The 24,309-nt window shown below is 35.1% G+C and overlaps 1 protein-coding gene across 5 annotated transcripts in view; it reads right to left on the bottom strand.

Moving 5' to 3' along the window:
* ATM (ATM serine/threonine kinase) overlaps positions 1-24,309 on the bottom strand; it is a 140,019-nt gene that overhangs the window by 34,762 nt on the left and 80,948 nt on the right. For 3 of the 5 annotated variants that reach the window (XR_003791411.1, XM_029207708.1, XM_029207706.1), the window contains exons 37-50: positions 21,093-21,270; positions 19,030-19,117; positions 16,763-16,918; positions 13,490-13,577; positions 11,376-11,464; positions 11,174-11,276; positions 10,158-10,306; positions 8,660-8,764; positions 7,262-7,381; positions 4,609-4,843; positions 3,947-4,114; positions 2,754-2,867; positions 1,534-1,751; positions 815-1,022 (exon numbers count right to left, since the gene is read on the bottom strand). Coding sequence is in view for 4 of the 5 variants with exons in the window: in XM_029207708.1 (XP_029063541.1) it covers positions 815-1,022; positions 1,534-1,751; positions 2,754-2,867; positions 3,947-4,114; positions 4,609-4,843; positions 7,262-7,381; positions 8,660-8,764; positions 10,158-10,306; positions 11,174-11,276; positions 11,376-11,464; positions 13,490-13,577; positions 16,763-16,918; positions 19,030-19,117; positions 21,093-21,270 (2,019 nt within the window). In the remaining variant the exon portion in view is untranslated. Of the gene's footprint in view, positions 1-814; positions 1,023-1,533; positions 1,752-2,753; positions 2,868-3,946; positions 4,115-4,608; positions 4,844-7,261; positions 7,382-8,659; positions 8,765-10,157; positions 10,307-11,173; positions 11,277-11,375; positions 11,465-13,489; positions 13,578-16,762; positions 16,919-19,029; positions 19,118-21,092; positions 21,271-24,309 lie in introns of those variants that run through there. The other 2 variants (XM_029207707.1, XM_029207709.1) reach the window with 2 other exon arrangements.

Genomic DNA, 24,309 nt, shown 5'->3' on the forward strand with positions numbered 1-24,309 from the left:
AACCATCTAGCAGATATTAAATAAAATTTCACTAATCACATATTTTTACTTATCATTTATCTTAAAGTCTAGATTGATTCACTGGTAAGTCATAATATTTGAACCTAAATCAAACTGTATTCAGAACTGGAATACTTGGCACTGCTCATATTCCAGTGAATCCAAGGAGAACAAATGTGGATCTAAGGACTATTGTAATCTTGACTCCTGAGAAGTCAGTGTGAATAACAGGGAATAACTATTTTTCCCTACATGCTAAAAGTAACAGGATTTAATGTACACTAGTAGCAGAGGTTGGTTGTATCATTCTCTTCAGCCAGAAGAACCATTTTACTTCTAAGCTTCAAACTGATTGCCAATATATACCTTGCCAACATAACTTTAATATTAGGTGTCATCAATAAAACCTAAGATTTTCTAAATAAAAATTTACAAAATACTGCCACTTTAATGTTTTCTTAAAATCTTTTTTTCCATTTACAAAAATAATTTACCATAAAAAATCCCAGAAAAGAATTAAAGCAGGGGAAAAATACCCCACCTGTGACCACATCATTTTTAATTGCTTTCCAAATCTCCCAGTCTAGCATTCTGAGTACTTTCCTATGGTGATTGCAAAGATATAGGAAAAGACTGACCTAAATTCTCTCATAGCCACATAAACCTACATCATTAGAGCTAATTAAGTACCTATGTGTAGAGCCCTGAACCAAGTGCCAAGGATACAAAGTATACAAAATCCATGACATTGAGGGGCTTATGTCTAAACTTTTAAAGCACAGGCTAGAATATTGGGTTGAAAAAGAAAACTTGCCTTCATCATGCCATTGACTTCAGAAACACCAGAATTTTCAAGCCAGAGGGAACAAAGACGGAATATCCACGTATCATGCCCTTCTCCACTTAATAAGCAATTGATGTAATTTTCAACTGCCTTACATAAGAAACGTTTACGATCTTCTTTCAATGCATGGAGTGCACATTCATCCAACTCCAGCTCTCGCTGAACCTTTACTGTGTACCTTACATTGGATAATTAAAGCAAAACACAAAAGCCATCAAATTTTATAGAACTACAACATCATATAAGATATACAAAGTAAATGAAAAATCTGGTGTCCACCTTAGGAGAAAAAGCAAAATTCTAAGAATTATAAGGGGAACAAACTTAATTTTGTCTTAAAGTAAGTTTGTGCAACTCAAAAGCTATCTTAGGCAACCAAAGACAAAGTGGACTCTATCCAAGGTATTTCGTTAATGTTATTCTCTACTTACACTAAAATATATAGACCAAAAGCAGGTTTGAATAAAGGATTTAATGACATCAAAATAGGTAACTCCTATTTAATTTCAACACCTATCTCTTCTTCAACTATGATACCAACAAACAAACTAAAAAAAGCAAAACAAGAAGCTAACATCAATATACTTTACAATTAGCTTAGAACCAGAGCATGAATTCTTATCTGGTTCTCTATACCTGTATATATACTGTATATCTGTATATCTTGTCACTTGTAGACCCCTAGTTACCTGTTGGTCTGAATTTTATGTTCCCTAAGAAGGCCAACTTCCTCTTTAGCTCTTTTCAGGAGAGCTTGCTTGTTTTCAAATTCTGACGATTTCATGTAGTTTTCAATTCTTTGGTACTGACTATCTGAGAACCGTGCTAATGATAGAAATGCCTTCATTTGTCCATTTCTGAGCCCATCATTGCTTTCTCCATCATAATTTCCAGCAACTTCCACTGCCTTCAAGAAAAAACAATACATTTATATTATATTTACAGATACTAAATACATCTAAAGAATTATTCAGATCAAAGAAATATCCACACTAAAGTTTAATTTATATATATGTATATAAGCTAAATTATATGAAGTATGTATATAAGCTAAATTATATAAGCTAAATTATATAAATTATATGAAGTATAAGCTAAAGTATTTTCTTGACTTTGCAAAACAACTTTGACATGGCAGAAATAACCAAAATAGCTAATATTTGCAAAGAACAGTGCAAAAACAAAAAGCTCTATAAAATTTTTTAAAACTCATATTATGGGGGGCTTCCCTGGTGGCGCAGTGGTTGAGAGTCCGCCTGCCGATGCAGGGGGACACGGGTTCGTGCCCTGGTCCAGGAGATCCCACATGCCACGGAGCGGCTGGGCCCATGAGCCATGGTCGCTGAGCCTGCGCGTCGGAGCCTGTGCTCCGCAACGGGAGAGGCCACAACAGTGAGAGGCCCGTGTACCGCAAAAAAAAAAAAAATCATATTATGCTTTTCATGTTCATTTATTTAGTGAAGTAGCTATTTCTAAAATTAGCTAAACTAAATAAGAGGGAGAAACAGGGAGGTCAAAAGCAGTAGTAGCACTGGAGTCCCAGTCCTACTTGTAGTGTTGGGCTACAAATGAATAATAAAGGTTGACTTGCATATTACTTAATCAGCTATTTTTACAAATAAGTAAGTGGAGAAATTATCAGAAACTTAGCTTAGAACCAGAGTAGTTTAAAGAGTAGCTGGTTATGGGGGTAAAGAAAAGACACATTTGGGCTTACTTTCCAAACATGCTCCTTCTTTTGTAACATTGTTTCATTCTGCCCTGAAGAGTATACAGAGCTACAACAGTAATAATATTTAGAAAAGTGAAGTCATACTTTTATTTGCATTTGAAATACATCTGATCCCAATAAAAAGATCAAATGTGTTCAAGCTAAACAACTCTCTTAAGGGCTGCTCAAAAATCTTACCTTTTCTAGATAGGTCTGCATGATGACTGCAGGATTTTCTAAGCAAGTTTCTGCTAACCAGGTGCCACAAACCCTCAGACATTCTGTGTATATTAGTTTTAGGTTGGGGTCATTCTGTATATGAAAGCAAAATCTTAAAATGTAATTCATTATCATGACTATATAAAAGAATCCTCCACGTAGGGGAAAAAAGCAGGTTAAAAATGTCTTTCCTCATTTGCTTTTACCTTACAACTATTTTAATAATTCCAAATATGTAGGTTTATAAAATAATCATTCTCATTCTCTACTGTTTACTATTATTACTATTATCAGAGCAACTCACATTTATTGAGTACTTTCATATGCTAGGCATTTCTACCAGCTTTATGTATAGTAACTCATTTAATCCTTAAAAGAACCCTATGAAATAAGTACTATTGTTATCCTTAATTAGAAAACTACAACTGAGGTCAAAGAGAGTAGGTAACTCCCTGGAGTCCACATGGTTAAGCAATATTTAAACATCATATCATATGAGTTCCCAGGGCTTTGGTATAATGATGAATTCTCTAGTGATGGAGGATGTAATATAAGTTTCCATTATCCAAAAGTACAAAAAGTTGATATTCACCAAGTAGGTTTATGTCAGAGGGACATCTTTGTGTCCAAACCGTTAAAACACTTCATGATTCCTACAAATGCTGCTACTTTGCCCATCATATGCTGGAGATAGAGTTGAAGAAGCAACCAAGTTTACAATAACTAATATAGGTAATGTTAGATAAAATATTAGATGTTTTCAAGGTATTTGGATTAACAACCCAATTATTCCAACTTGCTTTTTTCTAAAAGTTTTGTTCTCTCATGCATTTCCTCTTCCATTTTTTTTGTCATTTCAAATTTATAGTATCTATTTCATCTTTGTTTCCCACATACTGTAGAAAGTTTAAAAAACTGAGGCTTATCACTGGGATAGATTAACCGACAACAAGACGGACTGATAGAAATGCTATAAATAGGAAAAATGAATACTTTCTAAACTTCTTTTACAAATATTAATTTTGAAGACTCCTTTTAACAATTTCTTGTTCATGGGTCAAAGCTTTAATAAAATTGGTAATTACTTTAAATTTTATTTTAAATATTTTAATGCACAGTAATTTTTCTTATAACAGTAAAATACGAATTTGGCCAATAGAAAAAAAGTGAACCTCTGTACAACTGGCACCCAGCTTCTTGATCATTTGCTTGAGAATACTCAGGGCAAGACTCTGTTCCTTTTTTGCCCAGAATACTTGTGCTTCCTCCAGCTGCCACTCAGAGACTCCACAACTAGATGAATTATATTGTTTAATTTGAAATATTGCCCTTTCAGGAAGCTGAAATGAAAATGACAAATAAGAATAAATACTTTTACTATTACTAATACTACCACTACTATTACTAATAAAAGCAGTTACTACCATTCACTGAGGACTTGACTATTTGTCAGGACTGTCTTAAGTGCATCTCTGATTGCCTTCCCCAGGCCCGATGTCGGCCTGTTTTTCTCTTTATATAAAGACATCTATCTAATTATGTGTGTTTATACACAGTATATAAAATTGCTGACTTGTTATAAATACAATGAGTAAGTTAGGTAGCTTCTCATTTTTTTAACCAGGCAATTGAGGTTTAGAGACGGTGAGTACCTTGTTCAAGGCTCAAACTCAGGTCTAATTCCAAAATGGGAAATCTTAAACAATTATGCTATACAATGTTTTAATAGCAATCTGTCTCTCAATGACATTTCTTTTTTACTTATGCTTTCTATTTTCTGGGTAATAAAAGGCAAGGCCAAGAGGTGAGATGACATAGTCTTAAATCTGATTACCTGAGTGTTCTTGAAAGTTCGGGCTAATACAGAGAGTTCTACAAGATGCTTGGTGAGAATATCCTTAAGACACTCTCTTTGCGAGTTTTCCATTTCCTTTTCCATCAAGATCTCCAAAATGACTGTGCGTAGAGCCATTATAGGCTCCTGAAAACTAAAATCACTGTCTTTGAGAAGCTGGGAATGTTTCCACCACTTAATGTATACTTCAGAGGGCTGCCTATCTGTTATTGATCTGAAAGCCGAATCACAAAATTCACATAAGAGAAATGAAAAAAAAAAAACAAAAAACCCTGCTAATATGCAGGTTCTGAAACTTAAGATTTAATAAACACAAAGGAATTTTTTTTTTTTTTAATTGACAAATACAGGCAGTGGGCCGGATTTGGCCTGCGGGCTATAGTTTACCTACCCTTGACCTGGTCCAACATTTTCTCTTTTTTTTTTAACATCTTTATTGGAGTATAATTGCTTTACAATGTTGTGTTAGTTTCTGCTTTATAACAAAGTGAATCAGCTACACATATGCATATATCCCAACACCTCCTCCCTCTTACGTCTCCCTCCCATCCTCCCTATTCCACCCCTCTAGGTGGTCACAAAGCACCCCTGGGGGGCAGGACACAAAGGAATTTTTGCAGTAACATGACTGGAACTTCTAAAATAATCCAAAATAAGGACCATAGTTTAGAAACCTACAATATGGTCAGACCTCTGAGGGTCAGTAAGCAGAGAACCCAACAGATGATGAACACTTAAAGATTTTTTCCTTTCTTTGTTTAAATTGAAGTATTGTTTATGTTAGTTTCAGGTATACAGCATAGTGATTTAATATTTTTATAGATGATACTTTCAAGATTTTCTTAAAAATACTCTTCAACCTCACAAAAAGCAACACTTCTAAACTAACATTCTTCTGAAATGAGAACACATTCATCAGGCCTGTCATTCAGAACATCTATACCTCTTGTCCAGCTCCAATGTTCCCTGTGGTAAAAAGGACAGTCAGCAAGGAAATGTAATAAACTCATTATCTACTGTGCCTGCCACGCACAGGGCATGGCTCTATGCAAAATGGCAGCTGTTAAAGAAAGAAAAATCCAATGAAGGAAATGCTGGCACCTGGTAAAGGTTTCATATACCAATACTATTTATTAAAGGAAGAGAAAACGCATATTGTACAATTAGTTTATATGAACAGAGTGCTTCCCAGATGTTCAAACTAAGCAATACTGTCCAATCCTTTAGGCCTACTATATGAAGAGAAATTAAGATGAAGCAAGGAGACTAAGATGATAAGGTGATGACTAGGAAATGAAAGCTCTTTTAGTTGCTTGATAAAGAAGGAAACAGTAACACAAATTCACAGGAACCAAAACTTTACTTCCTCCCAAAATGATCCTAGAGCAGCAGGTCTCAAATTTTCTAATCTCAGGAATGCTTTACACTCTTACAAATTATTGAAGACCCCCAAAGAGCTTTTGTTTATTGGATTATACCTATTAATATTTACCTTATTAGAAACTAAAACTGAGAAAAATCTAACATGTATTAATTTATTTTAAAATAACAATAGTAAATCGACTATATATCATATATCATAAATAACATTTTTTATAAAAAAATAACTATCCTTCCCAAAACAAAACAAATTTAGTGAGAAGAGCACTGTTTCACATTTATGTAAACCTCTTTGATGTCTGGCTTAATGGAGACAGTTGAATTCTCATCTTTGCTTCTGCATTTGGTTTGCTGTGCTATGTTTGGCTGATGAAGAAAATCTAGCTTCATATAGATACATAGTTGGAAAAGGGAGGAGTATTTTCATAGTCTTCAGATAATTGTGGCTATTCTCTGATACCTCACCAAAACTTCACTATACCTCATGAGAGAATGAGAGCAAAAACACCAGATAACATTTTGTAAGAACAGTTTTGATTTCATGAACTCCTGAATGGATCTTGGGAAAACCAGGATCTCTACACCACACTTTGCAAACTGCTGTCCTAGAGCATAGGTATTTGGTACCAGCTCATCAAACTTTCCCTTTCTTCCTTATAACTCCCTAGCAGAGAAAGATCCAGGAACACTGGAAAGTGAGATCACTTCCTTTTCACCATTATGAGAGGCAATCTCCCCTAAACACCCCATATTCATTAACATTGACTGTTTACTAAGAATTGGTCACCAGGAAAAAGCACTAGGGATACAAAGGATTCAAGAATAAATAAGCCCTATTTTTAGGGAGCTTCTAGTACAGCATGGCAGAGTATACATAAAATGACACTAATGCAATGTGATACTAAAACAGAATGGAGTATAATGTGCTATGGTAAAATGTGCTATGGTAAAATGGAGTATAATGTGCTATGGTAAAAAACATGAGGAAACAATTTCATCTAGGGTTGAACAGGGAAAAAGTTGTAAAGAGAAAAACACAATAAGTTAAATTTTAAAAACCTGAATTTTTACAATGAATATTTTTGAAAATGTTTATTTTAACAAGATCACAGTTCATTAGGTTAATTTACTTATATCTTGATAAAAGATATTGAAATAAACCTATGGCTGATCTCTATATAGTTTTTATTTTTTAAAGTCCCTATAACAGAAAGGTTATACTTTGGAATACACAGTCATTTTAATCACATACCTTGAGAAAAGCTCCCCAATGTTTTCGAGCTCTCCGATGGCCTGCAATCTGCTAAGTGTAGGGTAGAGGGAATACACAGACTCAAGACTGCCCTTACACAACTCTTCCACTTCTTTAACTCTAGTGGCAGAAAAGACAAGACACTTAAAAACTAAGAAGAGGTTTGCAGGAAGATAAAAGTTGACTTCCCATTATAGGCCTTGGTGTGGATCTAATAATACTAACACTCACAAGCACAAGCATAAGGTAGTGGAAACAAAGTAAGCCTTGGAATCGTACAGACCTAATCTAAATCCCAGTTTTACCAGTAATAGCTGAATAGCTTTGGGCACATTACTGGATTCCTCTGAACCCAGTTTTTTCACTTCCAGTTGAAAATTAAAGAATACATACAGAAAAAGCCTAACAAAGTGGCCACCACATGATAAGCACTTAAATGGTAGCAAGTATTACTTCTGTAATAAAGTACAGGATTTATTAGATCACAAATACTGTTAAACAAAAAATGTGTTACATTTGTTTAGCCTGTTAGAGTTAAGTTCTTTGTTGTGCATTATCTCATTTGTACCTCATAACAAGCCTTTAAGAATTGACCATTAGTCACCATTTTATAAAAAGGATACTAAACGTTAAAAGAGGTAAATGCCACATAACTACTAGAGGAGAAAAGATTAAAATTCTCAGTACACTGGTTCTCAGTACACCCGGAAGAAAACAAAGGAATGGGAAACAAGAAGACCTTCTTCAGTGTTCTGCGTAAATAATTGATCAGGGCTCCCAAAGGGAATTTTATTTTTAAAGGTAGAATATATTTGAACCACATAAGCAAAGAAAAAGTTATTACATAAGAAAAAAATAACTTAACACTTTATGTAAGTACCTAACATATGAGCATGCTCTTACATCTAAAACAAAAACTTAAAACGTAACATTGGTTATATATATATAAACATTTGTGTGTATATATATGTGTACATATACATATCAAGTGTGTATTAAAGAATTCTTTTGTACAAAATTTAAAATATGAAGTACAGAAAACAATTATTAAGACAAGAATACTCATAATTCTTATGAAAACATGCTTGCAAAAGATAAAATTCATCTGAGCACTCATTTCTCAGATATGTAAAAGCTATGAAATTCTTAATTGTTGAATATTTCCTCCCACTTTTGCACTACTTTGAGTTTCAACACTGACTAGTATGAATTATTAATTACACAGGGAATTTTTTTAAAGAAGGAAAAGGGAATGACAAGGAAACAACCTGACCACAGCCACCAGGTCTTACTCCTTCACCAGTGCAAATCCTTGTGTTGAAATTATTCTTCAAGTTTTCAGAAAAGAAGCCATGACATTAAATATTAAAATACAGTAACTCTTTCTTTTTATAATACCTGGCATATTTGAGACTTTCATAAAAAGTGGAGAATTCCCCATCTCTTAGAGACTGCAGAGCATTATACAATGATTCATGGTAACTGGTTCCTTCTATTCCTTTGCTGTGAAATAATTTTAAAAATAAAAGAAAAAAACATTTAAAAATAGAGACTCCTAAGATATGTATGCATAAACAGCTTCACCAAAAGGCAAAATTTTAAACTAAAATTAAGATATCTCCATTTTAAAAAATGCATTTCTAGAAAACTTGGTAAGAATTACAAAGAATTTTGTGGGTCATTTAAATTCTTCAAGCAGAAAAAAGTGAATTTCTCAGATATTTTTCCTGGCTCTAAACATGTTATATTCTCATTTATTTATTTGATGAACACCTACTACGTGCCAGGCACTAGTCACCAGGTTCTAGATGCAGGGAATCCATTACTGGACAAGTCAGATCAGGTCCCCATTCTCATGGAGTTTATGTTCTGGTTTGCAGATGGACAATAAATAAGTAAAATACCACACAGTGACAAAGGACATGTAGGAAAGTAAAATAGGGTAACAAAACAGAATGACTGGGTGGCTATTTTAGAATGGACAGTCAGAAAAGATGTATCTGAATATGTCACATTATTAAACTACAGTCTGAACGACAAGTAGCCACCTTCATGGTAACAGGGGAAAAAGAAGATATAAAAACAGCCTGGCTTGATGGAAAAAAACATAGGAGAAGTGCTATGTGGCTGAAATATAGTATGCAAGGGGAAAAACAGAATATGGAGATTCACAGAGAGAAGTATGAATCAGCTCACAGAGTAAAATGTTTTTAAAATATGACTGCATATCTCTAATTTTACAGCAATCTAACAGTTTGAAATCTGAAAGACATTCTAATTAATGAAATTTTTTTCTATGAAAGTGATTAAACATACAATTAATATGATTTAATTTTTTTGTTTATATCATCGAAAGACTTTTTACATAAATACACAATCTTTTATTAGATTAGGTGTTTGGCTTTTCATTCAGAACACATGGTGATGGTATATGTAGGTTATAAACGTTTTCTTCCCATGCTAGTGATTTAGCAGTGTTTTTTTTAATAAAAGAAAATATTTCACAAATAAAGATAAACAGTCTTTCGTGTACCATCCAGCCAATAAAAGTGCCATCTAACTAAATAAAATGTTTGCAACAGGAAGTGAGAAGGGAAACGCCTATATTTCTCTTTGGATTTATAAACAATAAGTGAATAAGATTCTCATGAGAAAATAATTGTTATATTTCTATTTTCAAAAATATCTTGAGGGTGGAGGTGCCCTAATATAAGAAGAGAGTGAAATTCAGCCTTACGTACACTTACTGCATACTGCTGTATTATTTAAGCATTTAGCTTACAGCATCTACAAAACATGAAAACATAACACCTGCTACATTCATAGAGCAAGATAAAAACAGTTCATTATTCATAGCTAGAGAAATGGCAATTAAAAATGTCTGAATTCTTCTTACTTGACAGAAATGCAGTGGTCCCACTGCATATTCCTCCATGCTACTTGGTAATGAAGTTCCTGTAGTTCAGCACACCACTCTTTATTTTCATGATCTAATCCCCTTAAATAGACGGAAAGGATATGGCAGAGTCCCAAATTCTGCAAGGCCTATGCAGGAGTTAAAAAAAAAAAAAGGAATAAAAAATAACAGAATACTAGAGATACAAAAAACAGCAAACATGAAAAGTAACTTTCGGGCTTCCCTGATGGCACAGCAGTTGAGAGTCTGCCTGCTAGTGCAGGGGACATGGGTTTGAGCCCTGGTCTGGGAGGATCCCACATGCCGCGGAGCAACTGGGCCCGTGAGCCACAACTACTGAGCCTGCGCGTCTGGAGCCTGTGCTCCGCAACAAGAGAGGCCGCGATAGTGAGAGGCCCGCACACCGCGATGAAGAGTGGCCCTTGCTTGCCACAACTGGAGAAAGCCCTCGCACAGAAACGAAGACCCAATACAGCAAAAAAATAAAAAATAAACTCCTACCCCCAACATCTTGTTTAAAAAAAAAAAAAGGTAACTTTCACAATTTTAGTAGTTCACAACATCACTTAAAATGCCAACCTAAAACACAAAGATAGAGCTCAAAGGGTTCTGATATTGGATAAAAGAGTGGCTAAGGAATATTAGCCAGTAACAGAAAACTCCTGGGACAAACTCTAGTGCAAGCTATGAGAAATAGTTTACATGAGGTTTTCCATACAAAGGACTTAATTCACTACCGGGCACATTGTACACAGTCAAGAAATGTCTTCTACTGTTAGCTAAGAAGATTATGACCAACAAATCTACACTATCTTTCAGGTCAGCGACTTTTCCAATTTACCTGTGTATCCCTCTGAGTTTTAATCTCAGTGCCTGAAAAAGAACCTTCAGTCTTACCTCTACAGTTTATCTGGCTGTGTAAATATTCCACTGACATACTGAAATAATCTGAGCACTACACTAGTAGTGCTTTACCAAAGCAGAAAAAAAAGTACCTGGATTATTCCTGCCTGGCGAGTTGAGGAGGAGATTGCTGTCTCAAGGTCATATGTTACTAGGGCTTTCCCCCACATTGCTTCATGTTCATATGTTCGCAGTCTATAAGAAAAGAGTTTTTAAATGCTTTTGAGTTTTACATACATGTAACTTCTTTCATAACAGAATGACTATAGCATTAGCTATAAAAAAGCAATTTACCTAGTAAGGGGTTGTAATATTTTCCCTCCACCACAACCATAAAGACTATCTGGCTCTCCTATACTTCTGTAGATTTCTAAGAGCAGATCCTAAAAACATGGAAACAACAAAAATTGGAGGGGAAAACTATCAGTTTATGAATTCAGCAAATTTGAAATTATATCATTACCATCATGTAACTCCCAACTCTACATGTTATGTTATAAAAGTAAAATATAATGGTATTTAAATATATACTAAAGATACTGATCAGCAACACAACAAACTGATCCCAGACAACAGAATGACTGTGGACTACCTGACAAGAATTGCTCACGATTTAGTGAATTAGATAAGAAATAAATCCCAACCTAACAGGCTTCTAACACATGCAAAAATAATCATAAAAACAAAAGCAAAAAAAAGCAAACAATCTCATCAACAGCTAAAACTGACATGGGAAAACGAAGTCCTGCAAAGTCTGACTCTTGAAAACTGAGTTTGGTAAAAATACAAGCTGTAAACGTTTTCTTTGAGAGAAAATTCAAAGTTGCACTATGTTATAATTGGTAAAATGTGATATGGATAAAGAATTGGTTTGATGACTCAAAACTCTGTTATAAAATTTACTCAGGAAAGAATTGATTCTGCTTAAAATAATCTCAGTAAAATAAAAATGAAAATAGCAAACAAAACAGAAAGAAAAAAAGGAAAAAGAAAACAAAAATCAGAAAAGAAAACAGAAAATTAGAAACTGCATTGCAGAGAAAATTGATCAAGCAATTTAATTATCTTAATGGTACTTGCTCCAGGAAATACTTTCTAAACACAAATTGATATTGACATAATTCTATTATTCTAATCAAACTGTTTCTATTCATAAACGTGAAATCAAGCCCTCGGTATTGGAACATTCAGTTCAGAAGCCTAGCACAGTGCCTGAAGCACAAGAGATACTCCAGAAACTCAGAAAAGAGGCTAAGACTATAAAGAAGCAAAAAAAGGAAAGAGAAAAATCAGGAGAATGGTATCAAAAAGGTAGATAGAACATATTTCAAGTAAGGCATGGTTGATGGTGTTAAGTGTTGATGAAACATTAAGGAAGAAGTTGAATGAAAGGTGACCGCTAGACTTAGTAACATGAAGTTTATGAGTGACATTAGCAAGTGCTATTCAGTGGAGAGAGTAAAAGGAAGGAAATGGAGACAGGAAATACAGACAACTTTTTCACAAGGTTTGGCTGTGATGGAAAGGGAGAAAAAAACAATGTCACCTTTAAGAGAACATAGGGAAAAGGGAAATGATTTTGTATCCGTTTGAAGGAGAATGTTTTTAATAAGTTTGAAAATTTGAATATGTTGAGGAGCACGGCACAATTAAAAAAAATGTTCCTGAGAAAGAGTTGATGAAAAACAAAGCACAGAAAGAAGGACAGAAGGAGAAACTTTCTCTGCTTTAACAAGAGGAAAGATTACAATGGCAGCAGATGCAGGGAGATTTCTATGTTTGACAGTGGGATGTGGTGGGACTTCCTATAATGTCCCCTATTTTTTCCAAGAAGTAGGAGGAGAGATAAACAAAAGACAGAGAAGAGAACATCAGAGGTTTAAGCAAACTGAAGAAGATGAAACTCATTTTAGAGGAATTAGGTGACCAAAGAAGTTCAGTAAGAATGGGTCAATTTAAGAGTAAACATTAAAAAATTTACAGAAGAAGCAATCTGGCCTGAGATGTGACATACAATAAACAAGTAAACAAATAAAAATATAATTATAAATGTTAAGTGCTACAAAGAAAATGAACAGAGTACTGTAGGAGAAAATACATGGTATAAATTCACCCTATGAGATAGGTGGTTTTACTTCCATTTTTCAGATAAAGGAATTCAAGGTTGGAAAGGTTAAGTAATTTGTGCAAGATTACACAACTAAGTGGTTGAGTCAGGGTTATAACTCCAGTTTGTCTACTCCAAGGCCTAAGCCTCAAACCATGAATTTATGTATACGACAGTCCAAAAAGGTAACTTCAGTTTGAAAATCAAATGACAAATCAAATCTATACAGTCTCTATAACAAAATAATAGTCCAAAGTATAAAACAAATATTATCACTTATAATAAGGTCAATAATATTTACCTGTAAACTTATTCCAGTTTCTTCCTTACTTTTTTCACTCAAACTGGAAATAGTTGTACACTGGCTTCCTTCTTCAAACGTAAGACTTCTGTTTGTCACAAGAGCACCTCTTTTAATGGGAATATACTATTTTGAAGCTTGCTAATACATATACCATACACTTTGACAGAAAAAACTAACAAAGATTACAAATAAAATATAATGAACCATTTATATTTAAAAACAATACCAGTTAGGCCTAGAATAGAAAAGGAATTTGTTAGTATTAATTCTTTGAATGAGAATTACATTTTAATGACAGTCTCGTTTATGGGAAGGCTATATGCCAAAACATGCTTATTTACAGAGCTTAAAAATAGAGCAGAAGCCCCTGAGTTCAATTCCTAAATGTTCTGTCAGTGGTTTTACCTGAAGTTTAACCTCATTAATAAACACAGGCACACAAATTAAGACCATACTTGAGACACCACTTAACACTTGATAATTTGGCAAAAATTAAGAAGTCTGATAATACTAAGTGTTAAAAAGGAAGTGGATCAGTAACAACCAAGGTAATAAAACTAGTAAGTGATAGTCAGAATTAGAATTCAGATTTCTCTACTCCAAGGCCTCAGCTTTACGTATGCATATGATACTCAGTCCTATAAATAATTTCAATTCTAAAACCATGCCAGCTATACAGTGTTTACGACAATAATAATCCAATGTATAAAATAAATACTATCATAAGTGATGTTATCTCTATTATTTACCTATAGTTATTTCAGTTTCTTCTTTACTTTTTTTACTCAAACTAGAAATAGTGGTAGTTTGAATCCCTTCTTCAAATGTGAAGCTTCCTACTGAGCCACTTCTTCGTGAACTACATTTCTGAGTTGGTATAACCACTTTAAAAACCAATTTGGCACTATCTTATAAGACTGAAAATTTGTATACCCTGCAACCCAATAATTCTACACCTATCATTAACAGGGGAATGGTTAAATGAATTGTGGCATATTCTTCCACTGGTATATTATGTGGCAGTGACAAATTAATGAACCACAGCAACACACAACATAGACAAATCTTACCAAAAAACTGAGGGAAAAAAACAAGTTGTAGGAAAGCACACATATAACTTCTTAGGAAGCTCAAAAATAAGGAAACTAAACTATATTTATGGGTTTCTACTCACATGAAAACAGTATCATCCAAACAAATGAGCAACACAAAACATGAGATAACATTTACTTCTTGGAGGAGCACAGAGGGGTGGGATAGAGGAGACCCACTGACAAAATGGCACTGACAACATTCTATTTTGCTTTATAACCTTTATATGTAAATATTACATATATTTTCCTTATTGGTAAGTTATGCAGAAAAAAGTTTTTAGAGGAAAAACTTGGAAAGTAGGAACAACAGTATTAGAGTCTATGATTTTGAGTCTAGAGCTATAATTCATCTAGGCAAAAAACAGAGTTGCCAGGACTTCTGTCAGGCATTGCCTTAGGTATTAGGAATACTAAAATGACTGAGGTGTGAACTACGACCAGTTGTCTAAATCCTGTTTGAAGGAGTTTTGACTTCTTTCTAAAAAAAATTATGGATACTAACTTTGAAGGCTCATACTTTCTCAGGAGCAAGTTAACAAATAAAACTCTGTATGTATTCCTGAATACCTAGTGTAAGGCATTTTGCTATTAACTAACTCGAATACAAAACCTAAGAGAGCAATTCAGTTTTCTGACCTGACAGTGTTTGTAAACTGTTGATCTGTATTTTGCTTTTATACTTTTCCTGATCACTTTAGATTTATAAAAGTCTCAGTTCACCTGAGTCACTGAAGAAAATTAGCATTCCCTGCCCTCTCTATACACCTTATGTCTGTTTGCCCTCCCCTTCCCATCAGGCATCTGAAAACAAAAAAAATCAAAATCAGACTGTCAAAGCAAACAGCAAGCCCCATTTGTCAAGCACTTTTCCCCTAAAGTTAACAAAAATAAAATCCAGGCACTCCTGCTTGTTAAACAAGCAATTTTGCAAAAATGTGCCACATTCTATATGATCACCTATCCTCAAATTAAAAGAGGTTTTATTTATACTCAAATAAGAGCTCAGTTATTCACTCCTGATTGGTAAAAAATATTATTCTATGGAACCAAGATACCGAGGCACATTCAGATTAAAACTATTACTCCTGAGTATGCAGGACTTTTGCCAAATTTTTAAGATCAAGAGTAGGCAAAAATCAATTTCTTACTCATTTCATACTTAAAGGACAACATATCAATACTTGTCTTTGTACAAAGTCTAAGTGATCACAAACATATCACTTATACATTATACAAATGATCTACATACTGTAGATTTTTAATTGTTTTCAGTTGAAAAGTAGAAATTAAAACAAACCAGAGAGGTAAGAAATCAGTCCAAGCCTACTAAGTTAATTATATTTGAACTAGGCTCTGAATTCCGGTTCCTGGTTTTTCACAGTCCAAAAACCATACTGCTTCTAGCTTAATGACAATCCAAAGTAGAAATTATAAGTAGCAAGCATAAGAAATGCATCAATATAACACCTCTTTGCTAATTTTGTAATATGAGTGATTTTGTGGTTGAAAAGTGAGGATAACTATAAAAATAAACACTAAGCTATTTGAAATAAAGACTTGAGGAGGGCAGTTGGGACAATAAACTGTATATTTTTTACTCTTCGACTTTCCTGGCTATTTTTTGCTTTTCCCTATTATCTAAGATACTTGTTAGACTTTTATGAAAGTTCTAACTCAGAGGAAAAGCAAATTAAAGTAGTAGAAATACGGGTAGATAAAATAATGAAAGTGATTTAGTCACAGAAAGCAATCAGTTACATTACTTCTAGTCAATAAGTAAAATGGATCTTCAATAAACTGAGGGAATAGTGGTAAACAATTTAATTGAAGTTAGAGAATCACTCAACCATTTGAAAAATAATTATTGATCACATATTAAGTTCCCAATGCTAGTTACTATGGGGAATACAGAGGAAAATAAGGATGATCTCTGTCCCCCAGGAGCTTGCTACGTGTATAATTTTTATAATTCTTAAGTAATAAACATCTCTATTTCAGAGGAGAATTGCTTATTTCTTTAAAAAATTTTTATTATCATTTCTCTTTAAAAGGTAGACAACGTCTATCCAAAATATCTTTTAAATGGGAGTGGCAGTAAAACAAATGTTTAATATATACCTTTAATGAAACAATGTCAACACCAATTTTACAAACAAAAACTTCCAAATTCCATTACCTTTTCTCTTGATCGTCCATATTCTTCTTATCTGCATAGATTTCTGCATAGAGCAATGCTGTAAAATGAGCAGCACAAGACTGAGCTACCTTGGCAACCTCTAGATAATTCAATTCCAGCCAGAAAGCATCATCAAAAACTGTTCCTGAAGAAGGTCTAAAGAAAAAAATTTAAATATCTAGTCATGTCCATTTCTTTAACTTAAATGCCAAAAGAAAAGTATGTTGGTATAGAATCCAATGGTAGCAAATGCTAGTTAAAAAGAAAATGACATTTAAATAACCAAAAACAACATACCCCCAATATATAACTATGAACATCTAACATAACATAGCTGAAGAGCTCTGTCACTCTTTTTGGATCACACACCTCTTAGAAAGTCTGATGAAAGCTATGAACCATCATCCCATACAAATTTGGGGTTCATATACGCCCTCCACTGAGGGATCCATCGACCACAGGCTAAGAATAGGCTATACAGAATAACTAATAACACATATACGAGTGTTTTTAAATGGCCAATTCAATGAAAATATTGTTTCTTCTAAGACACATTTACATGTCTTTCCTATTGCAGTTAATTTTCTTCTTAGTTGCCTAGGTTGAGGTTATTTTAAAAAAATCTTCCACTGTGATAACAATAGGCCATAACTGGAAGGGACTGTAATATTATCTTTTTCAAAACAAACATTATAGAGATGTGACATGGTAGTGGTTAAGAGCACTGGTATTAGCGTAGGATACTCTAGCTAGGTTCAAATCCAGCTGGTTCACCTACTACAAGCGGTATGAATTTTGGCAACTTAACTTCTTAAGGCTCAATTTCTTCATTTGTAAAACGCAGAAATATATATACCTCAGAGAATAGTTGTAATGAGTAAATAATGCTTACAAAGCTGGTGAATAAAGTGCCTATCACATAGCCAAGACTTAATTGTAGCTGTTCTGAGAAACGTGAACCTGAACTCAGGTCCTTACCCTTTATTCTATGTCCCAGTCATATTCTCTCAAGGAATCTTCCTCAAGGTCGTATTTGGAATAAAAACTTAATGTTGAGAAACGTTATCTTCTCCAAGGCCAACTAATGTCAATACCATTCTAACTCAATGATAAATAAAAAATGAATGATTCAGAAACTGCCTCCCAACACTGAGAAAAGACATGTTTCCAGCTATAGTTAAAGCTTCTTATGGGCTTTCTCACAAGAGGATTCAATACAAAACAATATGGTGAATCAGTAACTTTCTAACCAGAAACACAAACCCTGAAAGGTCTAACACTTCTTTTTCTAAGAGTGGGATAGAAAGGAATGAGGGGGATATAGAGGAATTAATTTTTAAGATGTAAATGCATTTAGGTTAAACAATTTTTCAGTTTTCCCCTACCATTCCCTCCCATTTTTATCAACCACTGCCACTACCACCAAACAAACTAATGAGACATCAATGACTACCTATTACATTATTTAGACCTACTACATTATTTCTTCAAAGTTCTGGTCAACTCTGGAGCAGTACAGATCGGTCAGACCATCCTCTCTAGAAATTCCTGCACTCACTGTTAAAAATCTCAAGAGAAATAATAGGAACAAAAATACTGTATTATAAAGCAATCAAGAAAATAAACACTGCTATAGCACAGCATCACTATACAGAACCACAGATTTTGAAGACCATGGTACACAGTAAAGAAACTTATGTTTCATAATAAAGATACATGCAGGAGGTTTTACATAACTCTAGCTACTTCTGAGACAAAATGTAAAGAGAAACGTTAAAAGAGGAGTAATGCAACTAAAAGTAACCTGGAAAATCACTTACTCCTTTCCTTCACTGTAAATGAAATAAACTAAAGCCCCCAAAGAGTGAATGATTTAGCAAAGATAACACTGTTACTATTACAGTTGGGGGTCAGAGTTCCTATAGTATTTAATATCTTGTAATTTATTTTGTAATAACCCATAATGGAAAATAATCTGAAAAAAAACACATATATATAACTGAATCACTTTGCTGAACACCTGAAACTAACACAATATTGTAAATCAACTATACTTCCATGAAAAAGAAAAAGAATTCAGAGTTCCTGACATTGATTTCACCAAAGTGCCACCCTAAATATGGATTATTACAAGGAGATATAAGCATCACACATATTAAATACAGCAACTTGCAGTAGCATTACCTCAAAGAATCATGTTAAAATTCAGCCAGCAATAACAAGTTACACTTCTAAATCCCCAACTCAAGAACCAATAGTTACATTACCTCTTTTGTCTCCTCATGTAGTCCACAACAGCAAGCATTGTTCTTTGTGATTTTTTATCCAAATGGCATCGGAAAAAGTGCTCTGACTCTGACAAACAAAGATTATGTCCTCTTAGTCCCAGGCAGACTTGCTTAAGCACTTTCTCCCTTTTGTTTGTGTATCTGTCTTCCTCTACACTATAAGGTTCTAGCACAAAATTGGTTTTCAATAAATGGAATTTAATGGCATTTCTTTTTCTTTTAAAAGAAACTACTGAGCTTAAAAAAACTGAGAATTTAATAGTAATTTATATTTTATTTCTGAAGAGGACTAATTCATTGATTCAAAAACTATTTACCTAGGATTTTTCAGTGTACTAGGGGCTCAATATACAACCATATAACAAAGACTATTTGTGACCACACAGAACTCACCAACTAGCCTAAGAAACTTTTTTTTTTTTTTTTTGCGGTACACAGGCCCCTCACTGTGCGGCCTCTCCCGTTGCGGAGCACAGGCTCCGGATGCTGTTAGCCAATAAAAAGGAACATACATAAATAATAAAACAGAGCAAAGTAAAGTTTAAATGGCAACACGGTCATGTCATATAAAGGCTGTGGTAGTGAAAGTAAAAGGAAGTAATCAGGAGAATCGAGTAATCACAACCTATGTCAAAGCAACTGGAACCATAGTCAAGGTTGGGAAGAATAATTTAGTTGCAGCAAAATATCACATTAACTCAATACTATTCTTATAATTATGTTGGTCTTGAAGTACAGTAACTGAATTTTTACCTAGTTTTATGTTTGTACATAAAATACATTAGTAATATGTATCAATATTAAAGACAGTAAGTTAACATTACAAATCTGTAAACATTTTCCTTTTTTCAAATTTAGGTTTGAAAATTTGACCCACGATGAGCCCTCAACTATGTATATATGCATTATATACATATTCCTCATTGAATTTTTCCTGCAATAAGCTCTTAGCATGGGAAATACTTCTTATATAGCATGGAAGGAAAGTAGGTTATAAAAGTAAGTAAAGCATAATCCAATTTTTGTTTTAAAAAACTGATGTATAGGGCTTCCCTGGTGGCGCAGTGTTTGAGAGTCCGCCTGCTGATGCAGGGGACACGGGTTCGTGCCCCGGGTCCGGGAGGATCCCACATGCCGCTGAGCGGCTGGGCCCGTGAGCCATGGCCGCTGGGCCTGTGCGTCTGGAACCTGTACTCTGCAACGGGAGAGGCCACAGCAGTGAGAGGCCCACGTACCGCAAAAACAACAACAAAAAAAAAACCTGATGTATATATACCAAATGTTAATTGTAGTTATCCTAGATGACAGAATTATGGGTGATTTAATTTGTTTAATTTATGCCAATTTTTCTGTATTTCCCACAATAAATATGATTTTATTAAAAAAAAAAAGTTGCGGGGCTTCCCGGGTGGCGCAGTGGTTGAGAGTCCACCTGCCAATGTAGGGGACGCGGGTTCGTGCCCCGGTCCGGGAGGATCCCACATGCCGCGGAGCGGCTGGGCCTGTGGGCCATGGCTGCTGGGCCTGCGTGTCCGGAGCCTGTGCTCCGCAACGGGAGAGGCCACAACAGTGAGGGGCCCACGTACCGCAAAAAAAAAAAAAAAAAAGTTGCTTTTAAAAAATGAGTTGGCCATAGCTCTAATATAAAATTCCATCACATCTCCAGCACAGTACCTATGATATGTGGTTGCATTCATTTGCCTGCTGTTTCAATTACTAGAATGTAGGGCTATGTCTTGCTCACATCCTCACGGCCAGTGCCAAGCACGGTGCTTGACATACACTGACTGCTCAATTAGTTGCTCCATTAATAGTAGTCAATATTTACTGAAGGGATACTATGCATCAAGTATTATCCTAGTTGTTTTACATACATTACCTCATCAAAAACTTGCTACAACTTTTATCTCCATTATACAGATAAGAGAACAGATGTTTAGAGGTTATGGAATTAAGCCTACAAGGGCCTTGATGGGGTTCAAACTATTTTTCCCTAGAACTGAGATGTTAACAGTATAAATTTGAGAAATGTAACAGAATACCTGAATCCAAATTTGCAGGAGTTGTGGATCGGCTTGTTTCTGAGCAGTGTCTGAAACAGTTAGTGAAAAATCCCTGAATGTGTGTAGAAAGCAGATTTCTCCATGATTCATTTGTATCTTGGATTAAAATGTCATGGATCAAGTATGGAAGCACAGTCTGACAAAAGTCAGTTTTCACCTAGAATATACAAATACATCCAGTCAATAGTTTTCAGTAAAAATATTTTACTTAAAATTTTCATTCCCTGTTACTGACATATTAAGCTTTTTTAAAAAATGACAGGTGAATCTGTCATGAACTCTATGTACTACTAAAAAACATACAAAAAACATGTGTACTAGGTAGTGTTAAAAAAAAAATCAAACTAACCTAGAATATCTAAATCAAACCTATACATTACACTGCAAGTGTTCATTTTCAGTCTAGGCCACTTGCATATAATAAAATAGGACATTGTTGACAAATGAAATTATTATGTCACTACTGTAAAAAAAATTTCACAGTTGAAAAGTGTTACTAATAACAGAAGCAGTTTTCTAATTTGATAAAAGGGAAAATGGGGATCAAAATTTAAGAGAAAAGCTGAAAATTTGATTTTTGAACATTTTCTACATTCAGTGAAGAGCTACAACAGTCATGTTAAAATGTTTACTTTTTAATAAACCCCAATTTCTGGGCATAAAATTAGGGTACTTATTTGTGGTATACTCCAAAGTACAGAAAACTACTTTAATATATGTGATACATTAAAACAGTACTCAACTTTATTTTTGCCAAGACATCATCTTCATGTATTCATCATATACCACACACATGAAACAGATTATTGATTACCAATTGTACACTTTTTCCCTTTCAAACTAAAGACAAATCAAAAAGCCAGTTTTGGGGCTTCCCTGGGGGTGCAGTGGTTGAGAGTCTGCCTGCCGATGCAGGGGACACGGGTTCGTGCCCCAGTCCGGGAAGATCCCGCATGCCACAGAGGGGCTAGGCCCGTGAGCCATGGCCGCTGAGCCTGCGCGTCTGGAGCCTGTGCTCCGCAACGGGAAAGGCCACAACAGTGAGAGGCCCGCGTACCGCAAAAAAAAAAAAAAAAAAAGCCAGTTTTGGAAATACAGAAGTAACTAAGAATTGTGTGTGTGTGTGTGTGTGTGTGTGTGAGAATGTATATTTGGAACATTTTATCTTCTGGCCCAAAGTCAGAATGTTCTAAAAATCTTACAGGCTTCCCCGGTGGCACAGCGGTTAAGACTCCACCTGCCAATGCAGGGGACACGGGTTCGAGCCTTGGTCCGGGAGGATCCCACACGCCACTGAGCAACTAAGCCTGTGTGCCACAACTATGGAGCTTCACTCTGGAGTCCATGAGCCACAGCTGCTGAGCCTGTGTGCCGCAGCTGCTGAAGCCCACATGCCTGGAGCCCATGCTCCACAAAGGGAGAGGCCACCACAATGAGGAGCCCACGCACTGCGACCACGAGTGGCCCCCGCTCGCCACATCTGGAGAGGGTCTGTGCGCAGCAACAAAGACCCAACACAGCCAAAAATTAAAAAAATAATAAAATAAAATAAATTTATTTTTTAAAAAAGTGTTTAAAAAATCTTAGGTTTATTCATTAATGAGAAATGAGTTCTGTGTGTATCCAGGGTATCACTCACTTTTTTTTTTCAGAAGATGTTATTTATTATATCAAACACATGTTAGGGTGCTTAATTCTATGCCAGTATGCCAGACAGAGGCAGGATCAGCATGCAGTGCAGAAGGTTTACTAGGGAGTGCTCTTGGGATCAATGTCTGTAGAAGGAAGGGAAGGAAGAAGCAGGACTGGAGTGAGGGAAAAGCTGGGGTGTGGTGCGGCAGCAACAAAGGCCTCCACCAACCCTGTGGGGAGCTCAGAAGCTGAGGTGGACCTTCAGAGCCGTCTTGAGTTGTGGTAATGGTACAGAGCTTTTATACTCTAAGGTCAACCAGTCACTGAATGCAGGTTGCCCTGGGAATAGGGTATGATTTGGGGTGAAGCAACTCTCTATTATCAAGGCAATTCTGAAGGGTGTTCTCAGCTGGTAGCACTTGCAGCAGCTGAGGGAATAAGTCCTCTGAACTGCTACGAACGCAGTGTAGTACTGCAGAGAGTGTGATGATTTATTCACTGTTAACATTTTTTCTGTAGAAACAAAGACTGCTTTACAAACTGCTTTCAATAGGGTACTTTACCAAAATATTCACTTCTTTATCAGTTATTTTTAATTGGTAGATGTTTAACTAGTCAGATATTTTGTTTTCATACTTCTGTTGAATCATGCTTGACAGTATTATAAATTAGGCTAGCTTTTAAAGTCTTAGAGCATCATCACATTGTGTGGTTTTAGATGATACATTTGATAAAAGTGTATAAACTTTTTGTTTGACCTTGGCAGGTACCATTACTCTCTAATGAAATAAATGGTAGTGTACCCCCCAAAATAAAAAAGCAATGCTAACTGCAACCACACCTCTTTTCTCACTCAAGAAAGCATGTCACAGAATTCAAGCAGAAAAAGCTTTCGACAAAATGCAACACCCATTTAGGATAAAAACTCTCCAGAGGGAGAGGGAACCTACCTCAACATAATAAAGGGCATATATGACAAACCCACAGCAAACATCTTTCTCAATGGTGAAAAACTGAAAGCATTTCCTTTAAGATCAGGAACAAGACAAGGATATCCACTCTCACCACTCTTATTCAACACAGTACTGGAAGTTCTAGCCACGGCAATCAGAGAGGAAAAAGAAATAAAAGGAATCCAAATTGGAAAAGAAAAAGTAAAACTGTCACTGTTTGCAGATGACATGACACTACTATACACAGAAAACTCTAAAGATGCTATCAGAAAATTACTAGAGCTAATCAATGAATTTGTTAAAGTTGCAGGGTACAAAATTAATACACAGAAATCTCTTGCATTCCTATACACTAACAACAAAAGATCAGAAAGAAAAATCAAGGAAACAATCCCATTTACCATCGCATCAAAAAGAACAAAACACCTAGGAATAAATCTACCTAAGGAGGCAAAAGACCTGTACTCAGAAAACTATAAGACACTGATGAAAGAAATCAAAGATGACACAAACAGATGGAGAGATATACCATGCTCTTGGATTGGAAGAATCAATATTGTCAAAATGACTATACTACCAAAAGCAATCTACAGATTCAGTGCAATCTCTAT

Source organism: Monodon monoceros, unplaced genomic scaffold, assembly GCF_005190385.1.
Source record: "Monodon monoceros isolate NGI ecotype Baffin Bay Population unplaced genomic scaffold, NGI_Narwhal_1 Super_Scaffold_7, whole genome shotgun sequence".
NCBI lineage: Eukaryota > Metazoa > Chordata > Mammalia > Artiodactyla > Monodontidae > Monodon > Monodon monoceros.